General features: G+C 41.8%; 1 protein-coding gene and 1 pseudogene across 1 annotated transcript in view; one reads left to right on the top strand and one right to left on the bottom strand.

Annotated features, from left to right (window-relative positions):
• Nucleotides 1-12,401, top strand: part of MYO7B (myosin VIIB) — a 197,759-nt gene extending 185,358 nt beyond the window's left edge. The window contains exons 41-47 of the mRNA XM_088479264.1: nucleotides 2,026-2,110; nucleotides 3,647-3,753; nucleotides 3,857-4,042; nucleotides 6,263-6,379; nucleotides 6,718-6,801; nucleotides 8,242-8,361; nucleotides 11,489-12,401. Of these exons, the coding sequence (XP_088335390.1) occupies nucleotides 2,026-2,110; nucleotides 3,647-3,753; nucleotides 3,857-4,042; nucleotides 6,263-6,379; nucleotides 6,718-6,801; nucleotides 8,242-8,361; nucleotides 11,489-11,566 (777 nt within the window). The 3' untranslated portion in view covers nucleotides 11,567-12,401. The remainder of the gene's footprint in view (nucleotides 1-2,025; nucleotides 2,111-3,646; nucleotides 3,754-3,856; nucleotides 4,043-6,262; nucleotides 6,380-6,717; nucleotides 6,802-8,241; nucleotides 8,362-11,488) is intronic.
• LOC148517015 (U2 spliceosomal RNA) lies at nucleotides 10,356-10,482 on the bottom strand (annotated as a pseudogene).
• Nucleotides 12,402-12,772: the final 371 nt, after the last annotated feature.

Raw genomic sequence — 12,772 nt, 5'->3', positions numbered from 1 at the left:
GAAGTACACTAATGCCGTCGCAGCTGCTATGCAAAAATATGCAAATCTCGCAGCCGCAAGGAGATGTATTGTGACGCCCATCTGCGGCTTTTCAAATCCAAGCATCTGCGTAAAATGTTGCAGCATTGGTCGCAGATGATTCGATTGTTGCAGTCCTGAGTGAATCTATGGTCCCACAAATTGGTTTTGCGAATTGAGATGCCAGAGCCATATTCCTTGCGTACGCATTCGCAGTGGCAGGGTACAACACACCCCTGACTGCCTCACTCTCCATTACCTCCCCCAGCTCTCCCTGACTGTCAATCACATCACACTGCAAGCAAAAGGTTTGTTTAATAATGTACCTTGAAGCGTGTGCCGTGCGCATATTGCCGATTATCGCTCAACTGTGAAAACATCGGTATAGCGTACAACTCTAAATCAGGCCCATAGTACCCTGGTGAATGGGCTCCATGGCTCATGTGTGCTAAGGCAGCAATGCTTACTACTGTGCTACGCAATTTTCTTTTTACATCATATCCTTTCACTTAAACTTGTCTTCCGAATATAATCATAGGCTTTTTTGTTTGTTGTCTTTTTCTTTATTAAAATATATGCAATAACATTACACTGTACAAAAGCAGTGAACATATTGTAAATGGAGATAACTTCGTGGAGCACTATATTCATGAACAATATACAGAGTGCAAATTCATACATGAGACAATAAAACACAGAGGGCCTGATCCAGAGCCGGACGCTATTTGCGGACGCTCGTTCTAAAAAATGTGCCGGATATTTAAATTGAGTGCTCGCTCTTTGCATTGTGTTGACGCCGCTATGTCTGAGCGAGCGTCCGAAAAATGCGCTCGCTATTTGGTAAAGACGCCCCTTTGCCGTTCGCATCACACGTCATCTCCGGTATTTATTAGATTAATCGGGTACATCGAAAGGCATCTGAACTGTTTGCAGTGCTTGTGGGAGGATTTTCTTATCGCTATCACTGCGAGCAGTTCAGGCTAAAAGACAACCAAGTGACGTGGTCGATGACCCTCCTTTACTAATTATGCACAATTATGCTGTTTTACGAGCGCTCGATTTCCGACCGCAATGACTGGTTTGCGCATGCGCATTACGACCCATACGCATGCGCAGTTGTGCGAACATCACTCAGAGCGAACGAGCGGCCGCTTACAAGCGGCTCTGAATCAGGCCCAGTAATCCAAAGGGAGCAATAAATGATCAACAGAGGAGAAAAAAATGTCTCCTGAGGTATTACATGAACTAGACAAGTGATCAAAATCTAATAGCATGGAGCCATCTCAAACAACACAAAAAAGAAAGCTGTGGCAGGAATTGCCGGGCTATAAAGAGATCGGAAGGTTATTCTCATACATAAAGGTATCATACCAGTGAGTGTTATTGAACCAAAGCAGGAGTTTCTCTCTCATGTGGGCTGATAGGATGGATATGAAACTCTCCCAGGTTTCAAAAGAAGCTCTGCTTATTGGAATGTTTCTGTATAGAGGCTCCAACCCAAATTCCCAGCTCTTTCCACTCTTTTTTTCTTTTATCCCTCTCTTCTCTCTTCCTTCCCTTCTAACAACCGTCCCCCACCCCCGTGGTCCTCCCTCCCCTCATTTCCTTTTTCTTCTTTGCCCCTTCCCTCCTTGCTTTCTTTTTCCTCTACATGTTCCTACTATTTGTACTCTCCCCTGGGACTACCTATTACTTATTGGAGATTACTCTTTCTGTCATCCAATGGGTCTATACTATTTATGAATGTCAATTTACTTTTCATTATAAATTGATCTCCCTTTCTCCATTGTGTACCTTCCATTTCTTATATTTGAAAAAGTTGAATAAATGCTATTTAAAAAAACAAAAAAAACATGCCAGTGGGTATGAGCCCTAATATAGAACAAGAACAAAGAAAGTCATTCACACCTATTTAATAACGCTTGTGCCTATTTCTTCACTTTCATTAAATGCTGCAGCTTTGTTGCCTTTTATGTCTGACACCTGGGTGATTATCTTCTGATGCAGATTATCAGCCTAAATGAACAAGACTATTTCTACGACTCACTGAGGGACCTAAATGACTATATCCGGAAGAGTCGTTCCATTGCAGGTACATGAAATGAAAACGTGCCATGCTTAACTGTCCCAGTCTTGTGCATTTTAGAGAAACTCATAAGTAAAATGGCTTTCCTTACTGAAACTGCATGCAGCATCTGACTTACAGATATATTGCATCATAGGAGCTCAGTGGGTGCTTGGGCACCCAATATTTCTGATGCCAGTAAACATGTATACGCATGTCTTATGAGCAGGGGATAACTCTAAATCATTTTACTCACTTAATTAGCACAGTTGCATGGGATGCAAACTCAGTCAGATGGGCTTTCTCTGAAACGGTAGCAACCAATGTGACCATCGTATCCTCCTCCATCTCACCATGTTTGTAAATGGAAATCATTTCATAACAAGTGCAGAACTGATTTGCTACTGCTGGTGCTGCCCTCTTCAGTGATGTAGTGGTCCTTGACTGCCAACATCACAGGCGGAACTTGCGCACAAGAATGACATTCGAACAGCATTCAGGAGCGCATGAACAAGTAGTAAAGATAAAATTGACTGCAAATATGGGAACTGAGCAGATCAACTGAGGGACTGATTATCAGTTTAACATGAGACCGCCGCTGAGGCCACTATAGGAGTAGGGGATAATGCCACAAAGGGACTAATTGTCACTGGGGGCTGGATGGACAGGTGAGTTTATTGCCACTAATCTATTACTGTCACTGGCCGGCCCTAGAGTTTTGTGGGTTCGATCAGGACCCATGGACTTATTTTGATGAGTAGGAGAATAGCAGAAGCTTGAGGCCTTATTAAGATTCCTTTGCATGAGACCAATTATAATATATGTAAGGTGTTGTAGAATCAGATGTAGCTGCACTTTGGAAATGCAGGTTACTGATATCAGAATCAGAGGCAGCTGTACTGGCAAATGCAGATTGCTGGAAACAGGATCAGATACAAGAACTGGAACAGGACAGCAATCCAGAGTCAGGGGACTGTCAGAACAACTCTCTTCATCTGAAGATCAATGTACATGCCAGCAGAGGAGGTTTAAATATGGCACTCCCAGCGCCTTTTGATCAGACAGTTTATGTGAGCGTAACTCTCAGAATATGGCAGGCTGATATAGTCACATGAATGACTCAAAGATGGCGGCACCCATGCTCCGCCGCCATGGGTACTACAGATGGGACAGATGTGATATGCCAGCCAGAGACTCAGGAACGCCAGGTGCGACCATGAGCCGGACCTGGTAACGGGTACTGGACCCCAATATTGGACAATTACCACAGGTAGTAATGCCAGTGGGTGATCTAAGCCACTGGGGAATCTATTCCCACAGGGGTGATGGAGGCTAATGTTATAATGAGGACATATGGACACTGGAGTGGTGCTAGAATTTTTAAGTACATTTTTAAATACATATGTTCGTGACTTACTTAAATAAAAAAAAAATGTGTTTGAAAGTAATTTTTTTTTTTTTTTAAATAATCATCAGTTAAATGGTTAATAAATTGGCTTCCATAGATTGCATAAATTTTACCCTTTAGCTCTTCCCCAGAATAATGCTAATCCTGTATTGCAGGAAATTTTACCTTTGCCAGTTTCCAGTTATATTTCATGCGGAAACTATGGGTAAATGCCCAGCCAGGGAAGGATCTCAGGGCTGATTGTATATTCCATTATCACCAGGTGAGTGGCATTTCAAAGGGCAGAAAGTAAGGTAGGTTGGAGTACCTATAGAGAATAGGAAGAGAAACATTGCTGCGTGTTGCTAACTTAATTTAATATTCAGGAGCTCCCAAAATATATGCGTGGATACCACCGCTGCTCTATGGAAGATGCCGTGAACTTAGCTGGTCTGATATATAAAGTACAGTACAACAATGACCGCTCCCAACTTGCCAATATCAATAAAGTCTTGCGGGAATTCATCCCGGAGGACCTCCTGCGCCTCAGTTCTCAGGAAGACTGGAAAAAGGTGTGTGATCTTTTTGGGGATATTTTATATTATTTTTAATGCACCTGCTACCTGCTCTTCAACTACCCCTCCCTTTCTACTAGAACACTTACATTTGTAGTTTTCATAAATATGTAGCCTTCTGTAATTGTGGAAAACATGTTCGCTGTCTGTTGCTTCATAATATTGATTACACAGAATTGGTTTCTGGGTTTGCTGTATTCACACAACATCTCTCATTGGTGACTTATGCCCAGCGAGGAAGACTTCACTAGGGTTCTTATACTGCTACTATTTTTCTCTTTGCGAAGGTGATAATTAAATAAATTCTCCCTCATCCTCCACAGATATCTCATTGCCATCGCTTCCCAATATGATCTTCCATTCCCTCTCCCTCTCCCTCTCCCTCTTCTTCTCTCTTCTTTCTTTACTTTTTAACTTTTTTAAGCAGCTTTCCAATTATTTTGTCCGTGTGCTTGTCTGTTCATTGATCTTACTGCGGCTTATTACCAAGCTTTTATTCATTGGTCAAAAGCTGGGGTTTGTGTCTTTTGCTGTTAGTGATGGAGAGAAATTCAGTCATACTGTGCTACACTGATGGACTAAGCTGTAGTGGAAAGTCAGGGTAAGAATAAACAGTACTTCTATTGTGTACAATGGAGACAACTCTTTAGTCTGTAAGTTTAATTTTTTTCCCAGGACAAATAAGGCTCTCTCTTTTTTGGTAGCATACTGGAAAAATATATTTTTATTTTATAGTTTCATACAGGGATAATGAGCAATGAGCATGCATTTGACAAAGACACAAGTCCATGTTTCATTTTTTAGTTATTGTAAGGCTAGTATTTTTGCCCTAAAAATGTATCCCAAAATGTAATGGGCTATTTTACCCAAGTACATCACTATGGTGGGAGTAAGTATGGATAAAGCCAGGGGTGCCTTTATTTAGGTATGTAACCGCTGGCAATCTGAGTGCTAGTTGTGAATTTGTGCACGTGTGATATGCAGAATGAGTCAGTCACTACGGATAGGTGACATCATTTTGGAGGATTGGGAAGGGACCTGTTTTTCTATTTCTTTTTTTACTTTTAGGCCATGCTAGTCCTGGGGGGATGTGATGTATGTCCTTCTGCATCTCTACCGCAATAGCTAATAAATACTAATCTAATACTAGATGATGTGCGAGTTAGCAATAGATCACAAGTTCAAGTGAACTTTTAACACATAGCAACCGTGGGAACCTAGATTGAGTGCTCAGAGCTGCCCCACCTCGGCCCCAAATAGGGAAAGTCTCGCTATAGCCTTACTAGGCTTGCACTAAGATTGGTTATAGTATAGATTTTACTTTTAAATATAAAGTTAAAAAGTGAAAATCAACTATATTTTACATACCTGATTCATATATAGAAAATATGGTCTTTTGGTTAGTTTTTCTTTAAGGATTGAACAGTACTGAAGGTATTTCCATTTGTATATGCCACTTTCATTTCTATTCAAGACAGTACTGAAATGAGAGTACATATTAGTGTTATAAGATGCTCTCTAATCACAGACAACTTGCCATTGACAATTACCCCTTTTACACCAAAGTCCCGGGTCTGGCCCGGGATTTGGAACACGTTTCCAATCCGGATCAGACCCGGGACAGCCCCCCTTCCCGAGTCGGCACCGTTCACAGTGGACCCGGGTCAGCACTGACCCGGCTATCCGACGCAGGTGACCAGCGCTTTTTCCCCTCCCTCCCCCTCCGCGATCTACTTACCTTATCCTGCAGCGGTCCGGAGGCAGGAAGAGCAGGTGGGGTGCGCTGCTTCGTGCTGCTCGGGCAGGCGCTGCTTGCAGTGGACGCTTGAAGATGATGTAATCTCCAAGCGCCACTGAAGCCAGCCAATCAGGTGGCATGCGGCGCGACCTAGGTCATCGTGAGCCGCGCCATTTACATTGCAGCGTGACATGGAAACAACCCATGCTCAACCCTGCAATAAAGCCGGGTCGGATCCTCGGGTCACTGGACCCGGGTTGATCCGTTTACACCGACTAAAATCCCGGGTTGATGCGCGTTCACGTGCATCAACCCGGGATATTTCAGTCGGTGTAAAAGGGGTATATGATTCTTATTTGAAAAGAAATAATCTATTAACCTGTCACACTGCAGTAAAGACAGTGTCATTTTCTACAGTGTCATTCCTATGCTTAGAGAATAGGCTACTGATCATTGTCTTTGTATTCTCTTGTGATTAGAATATAATAGCAGCTTATAATAAACATGAGAAGAAAACAGTGGATGAAGCTAAGGTGGCATTTCTCAAGCACATTTACCGATGGCCAACATACGGCTCTGCGTTCTTTGAGGTCAAGGTAAGTGCAGGTACATAAGTATATTAAGTACAGGAAGCGGTAGTGGTCTGTTAGCGCTCAGGTAGGACTCTGCAATGAATTCATAGAATGTTGTGCAAACATTTTAATTAAATTCATTATAAAGTTATCTAATGTTTATTTTTATTTATGAAAATTATCATTTAACAATTTATAGTATATACTTCTTTCTGGTTTCATGTTTGTCAGCCCTCAGATTGGTCCTACCATTATCAGCATGCACATCACTACTATTATATAGGACACATTACTAATGTCACTATGCCTTTACCTTATGTAACATATACTGTATTATTCAATAACACAACTCTGCCTTGCAGCAATCCTTCGAACCAGAATTTCCCGATATTGTGCTTATTGCAATAAACAAGCTTGGAGTATCACTCTTTAATCCCAAGACAAAGGCAAGACACAAATACTTGTATTGTATTTATAATATTAAGCAAGTTTTTATGCTCATTTTATATATTCACAAAGTAGCATGGGGCATGAAGTGTGCACCAATCTTCCAATGTTAGCTATTATATACTGTATGTTGGAATGGGTATGAAATACCGGCGGCTGTTTAGCCGCCAGTTCAAATCCCAACTACAGAAGCCCGACAGGACAAGATCCCGACTAGGGCTGGTAAGTACCCTAATCCTCCCTTCTCCCCCCCCCCCCCTAACCTTCCCTCGTGGCGCCTAACCCTAACCCCCCCTCCCCCTAGCCTAACTCTAACCCTCCCATGGGGGTGCCTAACCCTAAGTCCCTAAACCTAACCCCCCATGGCTAAGTGCTAAGACGCCCGTACTTACCTCGATCTGTCTGGCATCCTTCTGTATTCCAATGTCGGGTTTAAGATAGCCGTCAGTATTTCGACGCCTATCTTAAGTCCCCCGCCAGGCTTTAGTTGTCGGCATATACCAGCAATATAGAATATGAAAGTGTAATACATACAGGGGATCTAGTTAATAGACCGGCGGACTACATGTTGCCGGTCTATTAACTACATCCTCTGTATGTATTACGCTTTCATATTCTATATTGCTGATTGCCCACACACACTTGCCGATGTACAGATGAAGATATATCTGTCCATCGGCAGTGCAGCACAGCCAATGTGATATGTCTGTGAACGACGTCGTTCAAAGACATATCGCTGGTACACACTGGCCGATGGGCAGCAGATATATTGGCCGATCAATTGATCAGCCAATACATTTGTCAGTGTGTACCCAGCATTAGATCTGTGAAATTGAGCCCTTTGACTCAGTGTTTGGCAATGTTACCTTTTAGAGATGCTTAATTACTGTACCGTGTTATCCATTAAAAAATATTGCTATGGCATTAATCCAGAGGTATTCATTTACTCCCAGTGATTTCTCAAAAGTGAATTAACCCAAATTAAATGTATTTAAGGAAAAAAAAAACACAATAGCACAAATAACACATAACATAATAGCACAAATAACACATAACATAACAACACAAATAAACTTTATTTAGAATTTCCTGCAGAATATTATCCTTAACCTGCCAATGCCATCTGTTAATATTCCTATAAATAAGTAAAATATACGTCTTTCTAGGAAGTCCTAAGAAACTCTTTACCAGTCTTTAGTACTTTCCTTAAAATATATTTGTTTTCTCTCTTCTCTAAATGCTGGATTAAAGTGTAAAAAACATGCTAATCTTTCTTTGTATCGACCTCTCGCAAAACAAATGCTCTGTTTAGAACGTACTTTATGTACTTGTTTATGTTCTTACTTCTGCAGAAATAATACACTTTGCAGAACATTTGTGTTACATCATCAAACATTTTATTACATTGTCGCATTGTGACATTTTTATCCTTTATACAGGAATTGCTGGTTAATCATCCCTTAAATAAGATTTCTCGCTGGAACAGTGGAAATACATACTTCCAGATGACAACAGGAAACCTTGTGCGAGATAATAAGATTCTGTGTGAGACATCATTGGTAAGACAGACAGCTGTGTCTATCAGCATATGCAGAGTATTGTCTGCTGCTTGCAGCTCTTATACTACAGAAGAAATTCACTTTAAAATCAAGTATTCGATGGTTTTCACTATGTTAGCATGCAGGGATGCACCATTTATCATTTCGGACGATCAGTGTACTCCATACATTTCGGACGATCAGTGTACTCCATACATTTCGGACGATCAGTGTACTCCATACAGATCTCAGAAGAGATGGACACAAGGGGGCAGGGGTGCCGAAAGTGGGGGGAGGGGGGGTACTAATTTACCAGGCCCGGGCTGGATGGAAGTGCCCGGCAGTAGGTCCATGGAGGCTGATCAGCAGCAGCAGTCTCCTCTGGCTGTGTAGGAAGGAGGGAGCAATCACACTGATCACCCCCCCACACCTGGATTTGCCCCTAGTTGAGGGCACATGGTGCTTCCCTGTGGAGTGTGCTGCACCACATTACTATTTTTTATAGTGTGGACTCCTTACATTAGGCCACACATCCTAAAGTACCCCGCCTGGCACATCACTTTATGGCCCTGCAAGGGGGTAAACTAAATGTCGGAACAGATTTTTCTCCGGTTGCACCAGACACCATACATGCCCTAATATATATTAGATTGAGGTGAGCCCCACAGATAATATTTCTCTATTTGAAAAAGTGGGGGTGCTACCACAGACACATTATTAGATCATATATTGATACGAAAAAAAGAGAAAAGAGAAAGTGTCCATAGTGGTGCACTATAATGAATACTCATAAAACATAACTTTTAATGTTATACTTTTAATATCAAAGGACTAAAAAGCGAAATTATTAAAAAAGGTTTTAGTGTGTGTAGTGTAAGTGACTTAATAAAAAGGCGTACGCTCCTAAACCACTCAATGTCCTATTAATGATGTTAAGTATGTCAGCATGTATGTAATTGGATCAGTATTCACAAGTGTATACAATATATCTAATTTAGCTGCTTCCACTTATCATGTAGTGGATTTGATATATGCTTATCATTGAAGCATGTATATAGGAATAATAATCTTCTTTTTTTTTTTTTTTTTTTTTCTTTTCTTTTTTGAAGCCCGAGGTGCAATGGCTTCAAACACCCAGTGGAAAACAGTGCAAAACTGTGCTGGGGGCATAGGACCTTGGACCCTCTCCAAAAGGAGAAGGGCCCCGTTACTCCCCAACTCCTCAGAGCCAAAAGGTCAACTGAGGAGAAAAGGGTCTTCGGATCTCCCCTCGCCGAAGCTTGAGGAGACCCCTTGAGTCCCCGACCCCCGGAGCCAAAAGGCCCCTTAGGGGGCAAGGGTCTTCAGACTTCCCTCCGCCTCACGGCTCGGGGTCGTCCCTTTCTCCCCAGGGTTGGCCGAAGCTTCCCCCTGGGGAACGAACAAAACCTTCAGCCCTCCCCAGAAGGAGAGGGCCATGGCTACAAGGGGAGAAGGTGGTCCATAAGGGTCTCACCTAAACCCCATCAAAACACGTGACACAACACACAAATAACATAAAAATGTGTGGTGAAGGTGCAAAAAAAGTGCAAACACACGTGTAAAATAAATAAATGAATAAATAAGACCCCAGCCTTACAGGCCGCGGGAAAAATAAAAATTATCCTTGCCCTAGCCAGAAGGCCGGGGCAAAGGAAAGTGCAGACAGAAGTAGGTGAAGTGCAAGTGCAAAGTGCCGTACTAGTGCAATGGGTGTGACCAATACCCGTGCATTTTCAGGCACCCCTGGCTCTGCCATACCAGGGGCACAGGCACCTCGGGCTTCAGGCTGCTCCCGGCCCTGGCAAGACCAAGTGCTTCTCCGTTCCCTGCCAGGGTACTGGACCAACCACCCTTAAGAGAGTGAGTACTACACCCCGGCCGTTCTCCGCTCCAACGCAGGGGCCTCCTTTGCCCCCTTTTAGGACAGCGGATACTAGCGCCGAGTGTTTCCCCACTCTCTACTAGGAGTCAGTCCTCCCCCAGCACAGTACTCCACAGGGTTTTTCCCCATTCTCCCCCAGAAGCAACATCCAAACCTCTGGAGGCAGAACAGATACTCCACCCCATGTTTCCCAAGAACAGATACTACACTTGATCTTAGCCAAAAGGCCGAGAAGCGATAATATTCTTCTACCAGACTCAATCCTGTGAATCTCACAGGTATATAATGCTATATTTCTGTTTTTAACCAAGTTCTATGGTGGCATATATATTACGTACTTCTATTCAGTTGCTGCAGCGCTCACAGCAACTAATTATATATATTGTCAGTATGTGTTTCCACTCTCAGAACCCTATTAAAATAGTACCATGAGTTTTGTACTCAATTGCTCCTATAATACATGCAGTCTATTGGTATATATTGTAAAACACTCTAATCTTTCACAGTGACTAACGCATAGATAGATGGGAAAAATTTATGCAAATAGGACTTCCCTCTACTCCTACTCATATCAGCACAATATATATTCCTTTAAATGCCAACTTGCATATCTTAAAGATTTTTTTCACATGATAATGCTGTACTTCATGATCACTTTTGATTCAATTCAGTGTGATTGGTATTGTCACTGAATATCATACATTTAGATCAGCTGAATATAGTCTTCTATATCCCGCGTGTCAACACACATCTCTCTATTATGTATCACATATCTCGGATATTAACGCTGGGATATAGGACTATTATAGCAAGAACACAGTGGTATGGAGCGCCGCTGACCACACATCCTAAAGGCCACACATCCTAAAGTACCCCGCCTGGCACATCACTTTATGGCTCTGCAAGGGGGTAAACTAAATGTCGATTTAGATCGATTTAAAATGAATTGAAGTGGAAACCCTACTGATGATAGATATGTGGATTTTGTGGCCGGAAAGCCCGTCGATGTTGATCGGTTTAGATCAATTTTGAATCGAACTTTAGTAAATATACTCCATGTACTTTATTCCAATAGGATGTGGTTTGGAACCTTCAGGCAACCTTTAGTGGAAAAGTGCACTGTAAAAAGAATCTAAACAAACCAAAATGACTCATTTTGTGAAAGACAGTCCTGATAGCTGCATTAGAAAGGGGGATGGATTCTGGTTGTACATTATATTAATGTGTTGTTTCTCTAACCTACAGGGCTACAAAATGGATGACCTGCTGACATCTTACATTAATTACTTTCTGTCGAAACAGAACAAGGTGACAGATCCATAAGGCAGCTGTTTTAGGATTAAAATACCCGATCATCATCAACTCCTTACCCTGAGAAATGAATTCCAGCCAATCTGTGCCTAATGCTGCAATAATAGAAAATAATAATTACTGGAGTGTTCACTGAGGACACCATCATAAACTTAGTCGCCGCCTGGCATCATCACCTGTCTTATCTGTATTCACTGAACCTGCAGAACATTAGTGCCTTGTGTTTTATTTAAAAGAGAGTATACTGACAGGCTTGGTCACTGTTTCACACAAAGGACCAAGCCGTTTATTGCATAGGAGCAGGTGTGTCCTGCCATTCTAGTGCTGGGACATGCAAGATATAATGACTTCACTATCATCACTTTGTCCACTGCCAGGATGTTCTGAGTAAGTCCTTTCTCAGTGCTGCCAGAAGCTTCTCAGAACTTCTCCTGTATATCATCCTTCGATATAAAAGAAGGGCCTGTAAAACATCTCATGCCTTGCCTCATCTGTTAGTACATAACCAGCAATGAGCTATTAGCAAGCTGTGAAGGATCATCATTACTCCAGAGACTCTACGGCTCACTAAGTAATGCTTACCAGGATGTAGCCTACATCTTCCCCTACTTTGCTAACATGGACTTACATTTAGTATAGCAGCAGTTTATCAAATAATTGCCAGTCACTGTAGAAGCAGACTTATCAGTCACGTTCCATTATGGACACCACCAGTGGCTTGGCCTAATTATGTAATAACCTTTGTGCTGCAATAGCTGGAGCTTTTGTTTACCGTTCTGGTGCCTTTATCAGCTGCATCAAGACAAGAAATCTAAGCAGTAGACTTGGGCATCCCTCAGATGCAAGCGATGGGTTGGCATGAGATGGATTTGTATGTTGATGACATAAAAATAAAATATCTTTTGACTTGAATTTATATGTAAAATGAATAAGGGTATATACAAAGAGATGTGGTGTAAGGAAAAGAAGATTAGATTCACTGTGTGTCTGGTGTTGGAAGGAGTCTTTATTAAAGCATATATTTTAGCAAATAATTTGGAGTATATGGAATACCCATAGTTAGAAGAAACAAAATGATAGCTAGGGCGACATATACTATGGTGGGGATTTATCTAAATATTAGATTTTTATGTTGAAATGTGTCACTGATGGGGAGATGAGTGATCCAGTTACTAGGAAATTTATCTGAAATGTTCTAGTTCATTATAGCCAAGCAAA

The sequence above is a fragment of the Taudactylus pleione genome, unplaced genomic scaffold, assembly GCF_031769625.1.
Source record: "Taudactylus pleione unplaced genomic scaffold, aTauple2 ptg000229l, whole genome shotgun sequence".
NCBI classification, from domain to species: domain Eukaryota; kingdom Metazoa; phylum Chordata; class Amphibia; order Anura; family Myobatrachidae; genus Taudactylus; species Taudactylus pleione.
This window is presented reverse-complemented; position numbering and strand designations above follow the sequence as displayed.